We start from the raw sequence: 15,840 nt of genomic DNA, 5'->3' as shown, positions 1-15,840 counted from the left end.
GCAGCAGTCCAGAACCAGAGCTATATATATGTCAATGCAGCAGTCCAGAACCAGAGCTATATATGTGTCAATGCAGCAGTGCAGAACCAGAGCTATATATGTGTCAATGCAGAAGTCCAAAACCAGAGCTATATGTATATCCATTAAGCAGTCTAGAACCAGAGTTATATGTTCATTCAGAACCAGAGCCATTTGTCCATTAAGCAGTCCAGAACCAGAGCTAATTGAGCAGCAGTCCATAACCAGAACTATGTGTCCACTAAACAGTCCAGAACCTGAGCTATGTGTCCATTAAGCAGCAGTCGAGAACCAGAGCTTTGTGCGTTAATGCTACAGAATAGACACCTTGGAGTCCAAAGTCCTTAACTTAAACATGATTTTTGAAGTCTCAAAAGCACTTCAATCCCAAAGCAAAGCCGAGGCACCGGAAAACTTCAGAACTTAATTAGGTATTGGTGGTGAAAGCCGACAACGGGTCGACTCTCAGAAGCACAGGCACATGCATCAGAATTGTTCTTACCTTGGAAGGTTGCGAAAACCCACGGCACGTAGCAGACGACAATCCAACTAGCTACCAACTGAGCACTTTCGCCAGTTAGGGTGAATATTAAAACAGAAAAACCACATGTCATATAGATACAGAAAACATTTACTGGCAAATTATCTTTTGCTGCATGAGTTAAAACTATCTTGTATTTATACCTATTGTTTTCATAGGAACTTTACTTACAGATCTTGATTAGTTTATGATAAGAGAAAGAAAGAGAATAGCAACATGAATGAATGAATGACAGAATAAATAAGTGTGTGAAAAACTGAATGAATGAATAAATGAATGAATGATTTAGCAAATAAATGAACGATTTAGCATAAAAATGAACGATGTAGGAAATAAATGAATGATTTAGCAAATAAATGAATGATTGAGCAAATAACTGAATGATTATTTAGCAAATAATGAATAATGATGTAGCAAAAAAATGAATGATTCAAATAAATGAATGATGTAGCAAATAAATGAACGATGCAAATAAATGAACGATGCAAATAAATGAATGATTTAGCAAATAAATTAATGATGTAGCAAATAAATTGATGATTTAGCAAATAAATCAATGATGATTTAGCAAATAAATGAACAATGCAAATAAATGAACAATGTAGAAAATAAATGAATGATTTAGCAAATAAATGAATGATTTAGCAAATAAATGAATGATGATGTAGCAAATAAATGAATGATGATGTAGCAAATAAATGAACAATTTAGTAAATAAATGAACAATTTAGTAATTAAATGAACAATTCAGTAAATAAAGGAATGAATGAAAGAATAAGAGATAGAATAAACCAAACAAATAAATGTATAAAGAAATGAGTGAGTGAGTGAGTGAGTGAGTGAGTGAGTGAGTGAGTGAGTGAGTGAGTGAGTGAGTGAGTGAGTGAGTGAGTGAGTGAGTGAGTGAATGAATGAAACAAAAGATTACTTTCAGAGTAGAAGGTTACCTGAAGAGCCGATTTGAAGACATAAGTAGTAGTTTCTGTAGGAGAGTCTGGTCGTTTACGTTTGGTCAATAACAGCTTCTCTGGAAATAATAACATGTGTCTTTCTTTACATCGACTGATCTGAGGTTCAGCATCCCACATCAATACATCATCCTGAAAGCATATACATATATAAGGAAATGGTGTTTTACATCCTATTTTTCAACTCCTGGGCTATGGAACGAAGTTTTACATCCTGCTGCTCTGAATCATATGTGAATTGCTTATGGCACTGTATCTAGTGCATAATAGGATCCAAATCAGATTGTATAAATTATTAGAAGCACGCATGATAATGATATGCAGAGAATGTCATGTGATCTAATTTAATTTTCAAGGTACGAAAGATGATCAAAAGATTACGATCCAGCTTACACAATCCAGTGGTGAATTCGTCAAAATCTGTCAAGAATTGTGCCTTCTAGAATGTTTACAAGCTAAAATTTCAAGAACAAGGGAAATAAGCCTTGTAGAGTGTTTACGGAGGGACGAACATGGGACAAACATGGGTGACGACAATATACGCCCCTCAATTAATGTGGGTGTATAAAAAGTAAATAAGATAGGATAAAATTATTTTCACTTTATTAGTCACTTCTACCTAAGAAATGACCACGTGATCTTAAGAATTTATACAATTTGATTTTGAACCAGATACAGCCCTATAATTGTTTCTACTAAAAAAGGAAGTCAGTTTTCAAAATTGAAATTTCTATGATAACTTACATGACAAATCATCATCCTTTGTCTTTTAAAGGGACAGTGTGGACATTTTCAAGTGTTGATTTCAACTTTCGTCTTTTCACGTCAAACACTATTACTGATTAGTTTAGCTTAAAGATTCTCGTTTCTGAGACTAAGGTACGATTGGTCAAAAATTTGGCTAATCTGTCCCTTTAAAAGACAGTGGTAGTGGTAAATTACTTACATGTCTCAGGAGTTGACCACAATCTTGAAGATCCCCAGTAAAACCTTCAACAGTTTCCAGTAATTTACGTTGTTCCACACCTTTATATACTTCATTTATCATAGAAATAGCCTTCTCCATTTCTTTTACACCATCTTCATCTCCAGCACGCTGAGAATACCTCAAAAACTCCTAAAAATGGTTTGTTTACAGCAATTAGATATACACCAAGTCGACAGCAAACGTGAAAAAACTGCAAACTCTTCAACAGTGACCCTTTTGTCACAGTCTATGCGATCATATTGCACTCCAATATGAACATTTTCTTGGGAGAACCCTCTCAGACTCTCCATGAGTCGCATTTTTAATTCAGCCTCCACAGTTGTTCCCCATTCTCCAGTCTCCAGAGGCTTGGGTAGCCGCTGTTTGCAGCATAGTAAGGACAACTTTCCACCGTGACAGGTCTATAAGACTTGACAAGTACTAAAATGAAGTTGTTTCCCTTGAATTACCTTAAGAGCACCAAGATAAGTTGCTAGTCTCTGTTCACCTTTATTTAACAGTTGAGGGAAATTGTTTTCAGATTCTCCTACACTACGACTGTATTTCTACAATAAAATATTACAAAGTGTCTTATTCTTCAGATAATAAACGAACACTTATCTGGCGCTTGATTGGAGAGGTATAAACAGGTTCCATTTGTTTGAATTCTGACTTCAATAGATCCAGAATATATTCACAATTTTCTCATCTATTTCATTCTCTGCCATTTTGAATTCTGTCTGCACCTACTGATTTTTCTAACACGAAAGGAAAGGGGGGGATTATGAAAGCTCCTTAAGGCCCCAAGAAAACAGGATTTCAGATGACCTGAGATGAATTTTGAGCATGTAATTTTCACTTCATCATAGGCCTGAGAGAGAGGTCATGGCCTAATGACCCCCACCCCCCTAACCAAGCTACTGGTTCTCACCTTGTAATATTTTTTGGCTTCCTCAGTGTCTAAAAAGAAACCAGCAGCTTCTCTAGTGTAAAGATATTCTATATACATCATAAAATAATCTTTCTGAAATGGGCAAATGACAAAATACACAATATTGGTTTGAAAATTAGTGCTGGTTACATTGCTACAAATTGGTGGTACTTAATATTTAATATTCATTTAGATAACATTTAATACAAAATGTCATGATACACATATATCATATTGCGAATTTTTGTATCGAAATTGGAGATTTTTATAAATTGGTGAATGGAATCACAAAAGATTCTCATTGACTTGACTGAAATTGTTAGAAACTACTCCTATCAACTATATTACCAAATATCATAGTTATAATGTTATATATTAATATATATAGAAACTATTTATAAGACAGTGGACATTAACCACTCCTATCATCTACATTATCAAATAGCACAGTCATAAAGTTATTAACCACTCCTATCAACTAAATTACCAAATATCACAGTAATAAAGTTATTAACCACTTCTATCAACTACATTATCAAATATCACAGTTATAAAGTTATTAACCACTTCTATCAACTACATTATCAAATATCATAGTTATAAAGTTATTAACCACTTCTATCAACTACATTATTAAATATCATAGTTATAAAGTTATTAACCACTTCTATCAACTACATTATTAAATATCATAGTTATAAAGTTATTAACCACTTCTATCAACTACATTACCAAATATCATAGTTATAAAGTTATTAACTACTTCTATCAACTATATTACCAAATATCACAGTTATAAAGTTATTAACCACTCCTATCAACTATATTACCAAATATCACAGTAATAAAGTTATTAACCACTTCTATCAACTACATTATCAAATATCACAGTTATAAAGTTATTAACCACTTCTATCAACTACATTATTAAATATCACAGTTATAAAGTTATTAACCACTTCTATCAACTACATTACCAAATATCATAGTTATAAAGTTATTAACCACTCCTATTAACTATATTACCAAATATCACAGTAATAAAGTTATTAACCACTTCTATCAACTACATTACCAAATATCATAGTTATAAAGTTATTAACCACTCCTATTAACTATATTACCAAATATCATAGTAATAAAGTTATTAACCACTCCTATCAACTACATTACCAAATATCATAGTTATAAAGTTATTAACCACTTCTATCAACTGCATTACCAAATATGACAGTTATAAAGTTATTAACTACTCCTATCAACTATATTACCAAATATCACAGTTATAAAGTTATTAACTACTCCTATCAACTATATTACCAAATATCACAGTTATAAAGTTATTAACCACTTCTATCAACTACATTATCAAATATCACAGTAATAAAGTTATTAACCACTCCTATTAACTATATTACCAAATATCACAGTTATAAAGTTTTAAATTAATATATATTGAAACTTTGAAGATAAAAAGTTAAATTTCATCCCATTACCCCATATCCTGATACATATGATACATATCCTATTGTGACTTATGTATCACAATATATATATCTCATCTTAGCATTTTTAGCAATTCCCAGCAATAATGCATATATATATATACATTATAAATTGACTAGTCCTATCTCATGCTGTCGATATCTGATTTATTAGATCTTCATCAAGACCTCCTTTCAAAGATGCACATGGATTTGTAAAAAGAAGAGTGAGCAAAATTGTTGAAGCATCAGCTAGTGCTTTTGAGGATTGGCCCTGTGGAGACTAAAAAATTTAATTGAATCAAACTTACATTTTTGAGGAAAACTCCACCAATTTTACCAGGAAATGCTGAAGATGTTGTTAGACCATTCAAAAACGTGCTAAAAAAATAAATGCCAAAAATATGCTAGTGACTACAGAATGACTAGTGTTCCTAAATGGTGTTGTTATGAGGTTTTCTAAATCTTTTACGTGTATCGGGGACACTGATAGCATCAATTCAAATTTTCAATCAGAAATTCCTGCAATTCCACTAAATCTAAGTGTTTGATGACGCCACTAATCGCGAAGGCCTTGCCCTATCTGATAAAGCATATATCGTGATTAAGCACTTAGTTTTGGTGGAATTGCAGGAACCACAGACATCTGAAAATTAGAATGGTGCAAATCGATGCTATCAGTGTCCACGATATACTTACAAAATCCATACAATCCCTTTAAGATATTGAGATATGTTAAGACATGTATTGAGAGATGCAGTGAGCAGAAAAGTAGGATGTAAAACTCCATAATTAAAATTATAAACTTACTCATGGTGGAACTTTAATATTGACTTGATATTACTGAAAATCTCATCATGCTTGTTCCTCAATACATCAGGGGCATCTCGTTCCTGGAATTTCCCATGATAAACTTCCACTAGGTGCTGGAGATCTTTTATATACTCTCTTTCTGTTTCCACCAACTCAGTCAGTAAATATCTGAAATATATCAAGGGCAATAAGTTATGTTAAATATTTCACAATTTTTCTGAATTACGATTTAGTACATTTCTTGTATTAACAATTTTAGCAAGTGTAACCAAAATTAATGTATGCTTTCTAGTGTGATAATCAACAAAATTTTTTAAAAATTTGCAGAACATAACAAAACTCTATAGGGTTAATTTTTGGGTGACAAACAATTTCTTCAAGTGTCTGAAATTAAATTGTGTTTTCTTAGGTGGCGCTCGATTGGAAAGTTCTGTCTGTTCCTATTCTCGGCCATTTTGAATTTTCACTACTCTCTGATCTTTTTTTAGTTTGTGATAAATAAAGAAAGAAGTGGGGGTGTCCAAGTTTAGGTTTGTCATTGATCCCATTGGAAAGTTTGCAATCTGATAATCCAATGGTGTTAAATGGAGGGCCTATTGACTGGAGACTGTGTTAGGTCCGGGTTGGTGCCGAGTCCGTTGATTATTAAGTATTCGAGATTTCGACTGGAGTGTCTCGGTAAATGTAAATGGAAGTGAGAGGCGACTAGTGTGTCCCTCTTAGGATAGATAGGTTCACTTCTTTAGCATTATCTTTGTGATAAATAAACAGAACTGGGTGTTGACAGTGTTGGACTTTAGGGTGGATATTGTTCTATGCGCTAAGTGAAAATTTGATCGATTTCAACCAACGGTAAGTTCACAATTTGATCATAAATCTTGTCTACACAGTGTAATCAAAATACCAATTGACAAGTCAAGTCGTAAGAGCAAAAGTAGACAATAGCTTGACCGTTTGTTACGATTTTGAGATTACACTAACTATTTTGACTATCAAATCTGCATAACCCTTAACCCACAAATACAACAAATTTTCATCACAAGCTCTTTTGCAACAGAGGTCAGATAAATACAAAGAAACATATTCAAATTAACACAAGGAAATCCAGGTCAGTGTATTTTCGATAAAAAATAAAGAACATGCCGAAAAAAAATTAAAATTCAGAAAACGGAGAGTAACATAAGAGATAGATTCAGAGATTAAAGTCAAAGTTCAAGGCTATATAAGTTTTTAAAAATAGATGATCTATCACTATGGTTACTCACAGTTTGGATCTAAAAGCCTCTTCCGTGCTACAAAAGTGGAATGTTAAAATGTATTAGTAAGCAAAGTGCAAAAGTTTTGTGGTTGGCCATTTCAAAATTGTTTTATATATCTTAATATATGCTTAATCACACAAGACCCTCAGCGATTAGTGAAGTCATCGTGGAATTGTAGGAACCACAGATTGAAAATAGGATTGGCCCAAATTGATGCTTTCCCTTGAATCATTAGATTTTTAAGCATTCTTTAACGTGCACAGCCTTTAGCACACAGGGCCTCGGTTTATTGTCCCATCCGAACGACTAGACGCTTTTTCCATGTCAGCCCCTCTCACTTGCATCACTGACAGGGGGAAACCGGGTTGAAAAATCCGAAGGTATTATCTCGACCTATACCGGGATTGAACCCTGCACCTTCAGGTTAGCGAGCAAGCGTCTAACTCACTGAGCCACCGCGGCTCCTATCAACAAAATGGCCAACCACGCTTTGTGAAAAAAAAAGCAAACAATGTAATTCTAGGAATAGCTTTAAAATGTTGAACACATAATTTAGATTGGATTTAGAAAAATTTACAAAAAACGACCAACCTTCTTTTCAACATGGCTTCTTGATGTTTATTTTTAATGTGGAGAATCTCATCACGGAACTGTTCACGTGTATCTTTCTTAATTACTGTCGCCATGCCAGTCTTTACGTCAAAGTAAGCCGATGGTACCCATCCCTGTTTTGATGGCGTTGTTTTTGATGGTTTGGTACGCACCAACCACGAGTCGGCACGCTGCTTGTCAATGACCTCTACATACTGACCTTCTACCAATCGTAAGGCTTCTGGGTCTGTAGATGTCTGGTTGTAATCAGCTACCACCATGTAGACTTGAAATGTCTGGAAATAATGTATGTATTGTTATGATTATGTAACCCAGAGTCCAATGAAGGAAATATTTTTAGGAAAACAGTAAAGGCCTCATTTTTGGTCTTTTCCAGCTACTCAGGGTTTTATTGTCCCATCAGTGGCAGCACCAATTGTGGTACTAGGCATGCTGCCTAGAAAAACTGGTTGGCACCCCCAATGGTATCCCTTCTTTAACAAATCTAAAAATAGAATTGTATACGTTTCTTTCCTCAAATATGTCAGAAAGTGCCAAAACAAATTAAAATTTTCAAAACCTTCTTAGGCGAACCCTCTCAGACGCTCCATGAGAGGCTTGCAACAAGAGTGGCTGCATTTTGAATTCAGCCTCGACAGTTGTCCCTCATCGAGTCAGTATGTTGTACCCCAAGTCACGAGAGGCTGGCGCCACCACTGTGACATCATTGAAAACTATCCAATTCAGCGCCACCAACCTGAAAAGGGAGTTATCATGGCAACCAGATACTATGTTTACAACCTAGAAATCTAGTTAAAATGAGCAAGCAAGCTCACCTCTTTCAAATGGAATAATCCAGCTTCATCTTCAGAGGTTTCCAGCTCATGATCTAATCTAAGACTGGGTGATCTAGACAATTTCAGTTCTTTCTTACGGCTCAGGGTGTCTGAAATCGTAAAATACTCTCTTAGATACTGAGTTGTTAAATTAAAAGGGATTGTAAAGAATTTTTATAAATTTTTTGTATGGGGACACTGATAGAATCAGTACCATTCTATGTACCATTTCAATAAGACGTCTGTGGTTCCTGCAATTCCCCTAAAACTAAGGGCCGTATGCAACACTCTTACCTTGACTAAAGTTGGCTTTAGAAAGTTAGGATTAAGGCTTTCATTTTCTACATTTGATAGTCAAATTTAAGCACGACTTTCGTAAAAATCGACAGGTGCATACCTAAAGTTCGACTTAAGTCTAACTTTAGTCAAAGTTTAGGTAAAGTACGAGAGCTGCATATGGCCCTAAGTGATTCATGATGTCACTAATCACGAAGGGCCTTATGTGATAAAGCACATTTGGTATTTTTGAATTAGATGAAGACACTCTGAGGACTTACCTCCCAAATCTTTAACTGTTTCATCAGCTCTCTGTAAAACACTTATAGGAACATAAAACACCTGAAAACAGAGATCATAATATTCTTTATATCTGTCATTTTCTAGCTGATAGCTAACCATTTTTCTCATGAACAAATGTTACATGCTTTCAGAAATTTCTCACACAGAGCAAATTTATGAGCTTCAATGTCAAACAATACTATCATCTTTATTGGGGGGCACTTGATTGATGAGTTCTGCACGTTCGGGATTTATGGCATCATTCAATAAAAAAAGTTGGAACAGAGTTCAGAACTGAGAAGGGAATAGATGGGAATATTTTGAATGTGACATTTCCACTTTCATGCTGTTCAATTGCAGAAGAATTGGAACAGACAGAACTTTTTCAGAACTCTCTAATTGAGTGCCACCCTATAGTATAGTATAATCAAATTTTGTTTCCTTTCATTCAACTGAATACTTCAATGATACATCAATGTGGGGTGGGGCAGCACCAAAAGCAATTTTTTGGGGCAAAAAATAGTTAGAAATCTCAGATATTTTGCCCCCCCTCGGACACACACCTGGCTCCACCTCTGACATCAATACTGTATTTTCTTTCAAACCCACAAAACTTTCTCACCTGTTCTTTGTCCGTCTGCTTTCTAACCAGCCAGGATCCAGTTGTTAATTTGGAATCTAAAACTTGCACAATTTCTCCCACGTTTAATGTAACCTTTGAGTCTTCGTCCATATAACTGGTTGTTGCAATAAATTCTTGAAGGAATAATTCCTGAAATTAAGCAAAAAAATTCTGTCATAAGAACAAAAGTCAAAAAGATAGGACATAACCACAAAAAAATGAAAATATGAGGACAAATTATTCTTAGTGTAAGGACATTTTTAAATAATATATTTTAGATTGTTAAGCTTCTAAGATAAAAAGATCTTTCTTTTGATGTGTGTAAAATGAAAAGTTTACCTAAGTCAGATGTAAGTGGTTCCCTCAATTCCACTAAGTCTAATTGAAAATTAGAATGGTGCAAATTGATATCAGTGTCACCGAAACACATAAAAAATTAACTTGTGCATAAAAAAAATCCCTTTCCTAAAAATTGTAACAAACTTACGATAAAATCATGCAACCAGCAAAACATTCCACAATACAAATGCAATTATCTCTATAAACATCTACATCAGGGGTGTTGAACCTTTTTCTTTCTATTACCCCATTCAGGATCCTTGCTCGACTCCTTCACTCTAAATCCTTACTATAACATGCCTTCCCCCTATAAATCCTTACTATTATCCTTCCTCCCCTATAAATCCTTACTATTACCTCCATGCCCAGTATAAATCCTTACTATTAGCTCCCTTCTCAGTATAAATCCTTACTATTATCCTCCTTCCCCTTATAAATCCTAACTATTACTCGCTTCCCTCATCAATCCTTACCATTACCCCCCTTCTCAGAATAAATCCTTACTATTACCTCCCTTCCCAGTATAAATCCTTACAATTACCTCCCTTCCCAGTATTAATCCTTACTTACTATTACCTCCCTTCCCCCTATAAAATCTTCCTATTACTTCACTTACCAGTATAAATCCTTACTATTACCTCCCTTCCCAGTATAAATCCTTACCATTACCTCTCTTCCTGGTATAAATCCTTACTTACTATTACCTTCCTTCCCAGTATAAATCCTTACTATTACCTCCCTTCACAGTATAAATCCTTACTATTACCTCCGTTCCCAGTATAAATCCTTACTATTACCTGCCTTCACAGTATAAATCCTTACTATTACCTCCCTTCCCAGTATAAATCCTTACTATTACCTCCCTTCCCAGTATTAATCCTTACTTACTATTACTTCCCTTCCCCCTATAAAATCTTACTATTACTTCACTTACCAGTATAAATCCTTACTATTACCTCCTTTCCAAGTATAAATCCTTACAATTACCTCCCTTCCCAGTATAAATCCTTACTTACTATTACCTCCCTTCCCAGTATAAATCCTTACTATTACCCCCCCTTCCCAGAATAAATACTTACTATTACCTCCCTTCCCAGGATAAATCCTTACTACTACCTCCCTTCCCAGTATAAATCCTTACTATTACCTCCCTTCCCAGTATAAATCCTTACTATTACCTCCCTTCCCAGTATAAATCCTTACTATTACCTCCCTTCCTAGTATAAATCCTTACTATTACCTCCCTTCCCAGGATAAATCCTTACTATTACCTCCCTTCCCAGTATAAATCCTTACTATTACCTCCCTTCCCAGTATAAATCCTTACTATTACCTCCCTTACCAGTATAAATCCTTACTATTACCTCCCTTCCCAGGATAAATCCTTACTATTACCTCCCTTCCCAGTATAAATCCTTACTATTACCTCCCTTCCCAGTATAAATCCTTACTATTACCTCCCTTCCCAGTATAAATCCTTACTATTACCTCCCTTCCCAGGATAAATCCTTACTATTACCTCCCTTCCCGGTATAAATCCTTACCATTACCTCTCATCCCCGGTATAAATCCTTACTATTACCTCCATCCCCAGTATAAATCCTTACTTTTACCTCCGTTCCCAGTATAAATCCTTACTATTAACGCCCTTCCCAGTATAAATCCTTACTATTACCTCACCAATATAAATCCTTACTATTCTCCCTACTAGGTATAAATCCTTACTGTTCTACCTTCTCGGTATAAATCCTTACTATTATCCCCCTTCTCAGTATAAATCCTTCCTATTACCTCTCTCCCAGTATAAATCCTTACTATTATAACCCTCAGGTTAAAAACCCCTGATCTACCTGCATACATGAATTTGTCATCTGTTGAATTTTCCCACCCCATAAATGAATATGTGGCACTGCCTATCACTGTAAAAGATGTCCTACTTTTCTAATCCTGAGTGAACACAGTCAGAACCATGCAGTGTTCAGTGGGTGAAATTTTGCCAGGACAGTAGTATTAGCCCATTATCTTTCGATTGCCAAACTTCTAGGGTCGAAGATTTTTTAGATGATGACTCAAAGAGGAGTGGCTATTACCACATTAGTCCGAAAAAAAGAAATTCCAGGGTACACATCATGATCTGTATAATCAGATTAAAACTTCAGAGGTCAGTCTTAAAGAGATTGTAAAGAGGTTTCCTAAATTTTTCTTGTGTATCAGGGACACTGATAGCATCAATTTGTACCATTACATTTTTCAATCAGATGTCAGTGGTTCTTGCAATTCTACTAAAACTAAGTGTTTGATGATGTCACTAATCGTGAAGGGCCTTATATTTGGCAATTAGTGATGTCATCAAACACTAATTTTAAATAACGCAACAATCTACCCCTAAAATTATTCTTAGTGGAGGAACCGCAGATGTCTGATTGAAAATTGGAATGGTGCATATAAATGCTATTCAGAGTTCATGATACACATAAAAAATTTAGAAATCTCTTAACAATCCCTTTAAATATTTGTGAAAATAATGAGAAGTGATAAAACTAAATAAATATAATATCAATTAATACAACAATTATAATAAAATATCAACAACAAAAAAAATAAAACCAATACATGTATATGAAAATACTGTTTAAAATTTAGTTATAAAAAATAAGATATCAGCTAGTAATTAGATGCCTATAAAATACTTATGACAAGCCCTTTTTCTTGGTTTAAAAAATGTGCATTGTTCACAAAAATATATGGTAGATGACATCCCGATTAAAGGTATACTACCTCTTAGGATGCTCAAATTTGACCAATAACGGTATATAATCCATCAGTGGACTATACATCAAAATCCCTCTATAATCCGATATATCCACAAAACCAAGTAATCAATTATAAAAAGCTGAATGCATCCATTAAGCGATTTTCAAATCGTGAGTCTAAGAAATTCGGTGTAATCACAAGGGGAAACTGAACGGATTCATCGCTTCCTCACTTTTTTTTTTAAATTCTTATTATAATTTTATTGTCGATTTTTCAAACTTGATAAAGTGTGGGATGCATACTTATTTAACCAATGGTCACTATTAAACAGAAATATTAGCCACAGGACGAGTATATTCTAAGATGTAGTATCCTTATTAAAGGTATACTACCTCTTAGTATGACCAAAAAATTGAAATTTTTAAACTTGATTAAAATGAATCTTTGTTCTTCAGTTGGACTTACTAGGTGCCATGACTTAAGAATAGAATCTTTGAGGTAGTATTCCTTTAAGAATGAATATCTGGAATCAAGTATTATGGTATCAACCTTATCATATGGAGTGAATTTTAACCAAATATAAGGCTTCTATTGAATGGAATGTATTATATATATATATCTATATCATAAAATAAAACTATGTAAAATAATTTGAGCACATCAATATCCTTTTCTCATTTCCATAACATCATTGTATAAAAAAATTAACAAACAAAATATGATTTAAAAAATCTTATCTCCTTACTAAAAGGGTTTGTAGAAATTTGCTGAATATGTAAATATTTTTGGCTTATAGAATTTTGCTGAATATGTAAATATTTTTGGCTTTAGAATTTTGCTGAATATAAAAATATTTTTGGTTTATAGAATTTTGCTGAATATAAAAATATTTTTGGTTTATAGAATTTCCTGAATATTAAAATATTTCTGGCTTATAGAATTTTATAGAATTTTGCTGAATATGTAAATATTTTTGGCTTATAGAATTTTGCTGAATATGTAAATATTTTTGGCTTTAGAATTTTGCTGAATATAAAAATATTTTTGGTTTATAGAATTTTGCTGAATATAAAAATATTTTTGGTTTATAGAATTTCCTGAATATTAAAATATTTTTGGTTTGATGAATTTTGCTGAATATAAAAATATTTTTGGCTATAGAATTTTGCTGAATATAAAAATATTTTTGGTTTATAGTATTTGCTGAATATTAAAATATTTCTGGCTTTTAGAATTTTATAGAATTTGGCTGAATATAAAAATAATTTTGGTTTATAGAATTTGGCTGAATATAAAAATAATTTTGGTTTATAGAATTTTGCTGAATATAAAAATATTTTTGGCTTATAGAATTTTGCTGAATATGTAAATATTTTTGGCTTATAGAATTTTGCTGAATATGTAAATATTTTTGGCTTTAGAATTTTGCTGAATATAAAAATATTTTTGGTTTATAGAATTTTGCTGAATATAAAAATATTTTTGGTTTATAGAATTTCCTGAATATTAAAATATTTCTGGCTTATAGAATTTTATAGAATTTGGCTGAATATAAAAATATTTTTGGCTATAGAATTTTGCTGAATATGTAAATATTTTTGGCTTATAGAATTTTGCTGAATATGTAAATATTTTTGGCTTTAGAATTTTGCTGAATATAAAAATATTTTTGGTTTATAGAATTTTGCTGAATATAAAAATATTTTTGGTTTATAGAATTTCCTGAATATTAAAATATTTTTGGTTTGATGAATTTTGCTGAATATAAAAATATTTTTGGCTATAGAATTTTGCTGAATATAAAAATATTTTTGGTTTATAGTATTTGCTGAATATTAAAATATTTCTGGCTTTTAGAATTTTATAGAATTTGGCTGAATATAAAAATAATTTTGGTTTATAGAATTTGGCTGAATATAAAAATAATTTTGGTTTATAGAATTTTGCTGAATATAAAAATATTTTTGGCTTATAGAATTTTGCTGAATATGTAAATATTTTTGGCTTTAGAATTTTGCTGAATATGTAAATATTTTTGGTTTATAGAATTTTGCTGAATATAAAAATATTTTTGGTTTATAGAATTTTGCTGAATATAAAAATATTTTTGGTTTATAGAATTTTGCTGAATATAAAAAAATATTTTTGGTTTATAGAATTTTGCTGAATATAAAAATATTTTTGGCGTATAGAATTTTGATGAATATTAATATTTTTGGCTTTAGAATTTTGATGAATATTAATATTTTTGCCTTTAGAAATTTTGTTGAATATTAATATTTTTGCCTTTAGAAATTTTGTTGAATATAAAAGTATTTTTGGCTTTAGAATTCCTGAAAAGAAAGCTTGGTTGAGAAACGAAATTGCCTAATGCTTAAGCTCAATATAAAATCAATACGGAAAAATACAACTTAATGTTATATCACCTGAGCATAATATTATTGATGGCATTTAAAAATAAATAAACAATGAAACATTCAAATCAAAACAAACAAACAAATAAATAACAACAAACACAACCCAAAACAATACAAAAACAAAAATAAACACTTTCAGAGGGGACATGGCTGGTGGCTCTAAAAATCTTTAAATCTATATTTTTTTTATCTATGTATCTATGCTGATCAGAATATTGGAATTTTAATTTTTTTAAAAGCAATTATCAAGCTTTAGAGACCTTCCCATGCATGCCCAAAATATTAAGGGGGTGCTTGATTAGAGAGTTCTGAACATGTTCTGTCTGTTCCAATTTTATTTTCTGACATAGCTCTGTGTAAAGGAAATAATCAAACTACATGAAAACAACAACTAAGGAAAGATTACTCTAATACTACACTAACGACTGGTGGGAAGTCTTCCTTCAGTCAGTTTATGTAAACCAAACGCTACGAGGGTAAAGGCTGCAGCAGCACCAAACAATTTAAGATATCGTGTACGAACATCTGATTCCGAGGCTCCAGGCAGCTGGACTGACTCTTCAGCAGCTGACAATCCACTCTCCTGTTCGGTTGCAGCTGAAAAATTATAGGTATTTTGCAACACAAAGTGAAGTTTGCTGCCTTGCACAGTAAAACACTGATGGGTGTTGCAAAGAAACGTGAAATGTTCACTTCTCTCAAGTATGTGACGCTACTCTTCAACTTAGTTTGTCAACTCAGT

At 32.8% G+C, this 15,840-nt stretch overlaps 2 protein-coding genes across 2 annotated transcripts in view; both read right to left on the bottom strand.

The window, feature by feature from the left end:
- Nucleotides 1–7,679: 7,679 nt before the first annotated feature.
- LOTGIDRAFT_60463 (hypothetical protein) lies at nucleotides 7,680–7,865 on the bottom strand (the record flags this gene model as incomplete). Its single annotated transcript, XM_009049506.1, has 1 exon — nucleotides 7,680–7,865. A coding segment is annotated over one exon (186 nt), but the record flags the coding sequence as incomplete, so codon positions are not given.
- A 7,651-nt stretch (nucleotides 7,866–15,516) lies between these two features.
- The window catches only part of LOTGIDRAFT_172618 (hypothetical protein), a gene marked incomplete at both ends in the record, with an annotated part of 5,169 nt that continues 4,845 nt past the window's right edge, over nucleotides 15,517–15,840 (bottom strand). The window contains one exon of the mRNA XM_009049505.1: nucleotides 15,517–15,695. Coding sequence (XP_009047753.1) covers nucleotides 15,517–15,695 — 179 coding nt within the window. The remainder of the gene's footprint in view (nucleotides 15,696–15,840) is intronic.

Source organism: Lottia gigantea (genome assembly GCF_000327385.1).
Source record: "Lottia gigantea unplaced genomic scaffold LOTGIsca_137, whole genome shotgun sequence".
Lineage (NCBI taxonomy): Eukaryota > Metazoa > Mollusca > Gastropoda > Lottiidae > Lottia > Lottia gigantea.
This window is presented reverse-complemented; position numbering and strand designations above follow the sequence as displayed.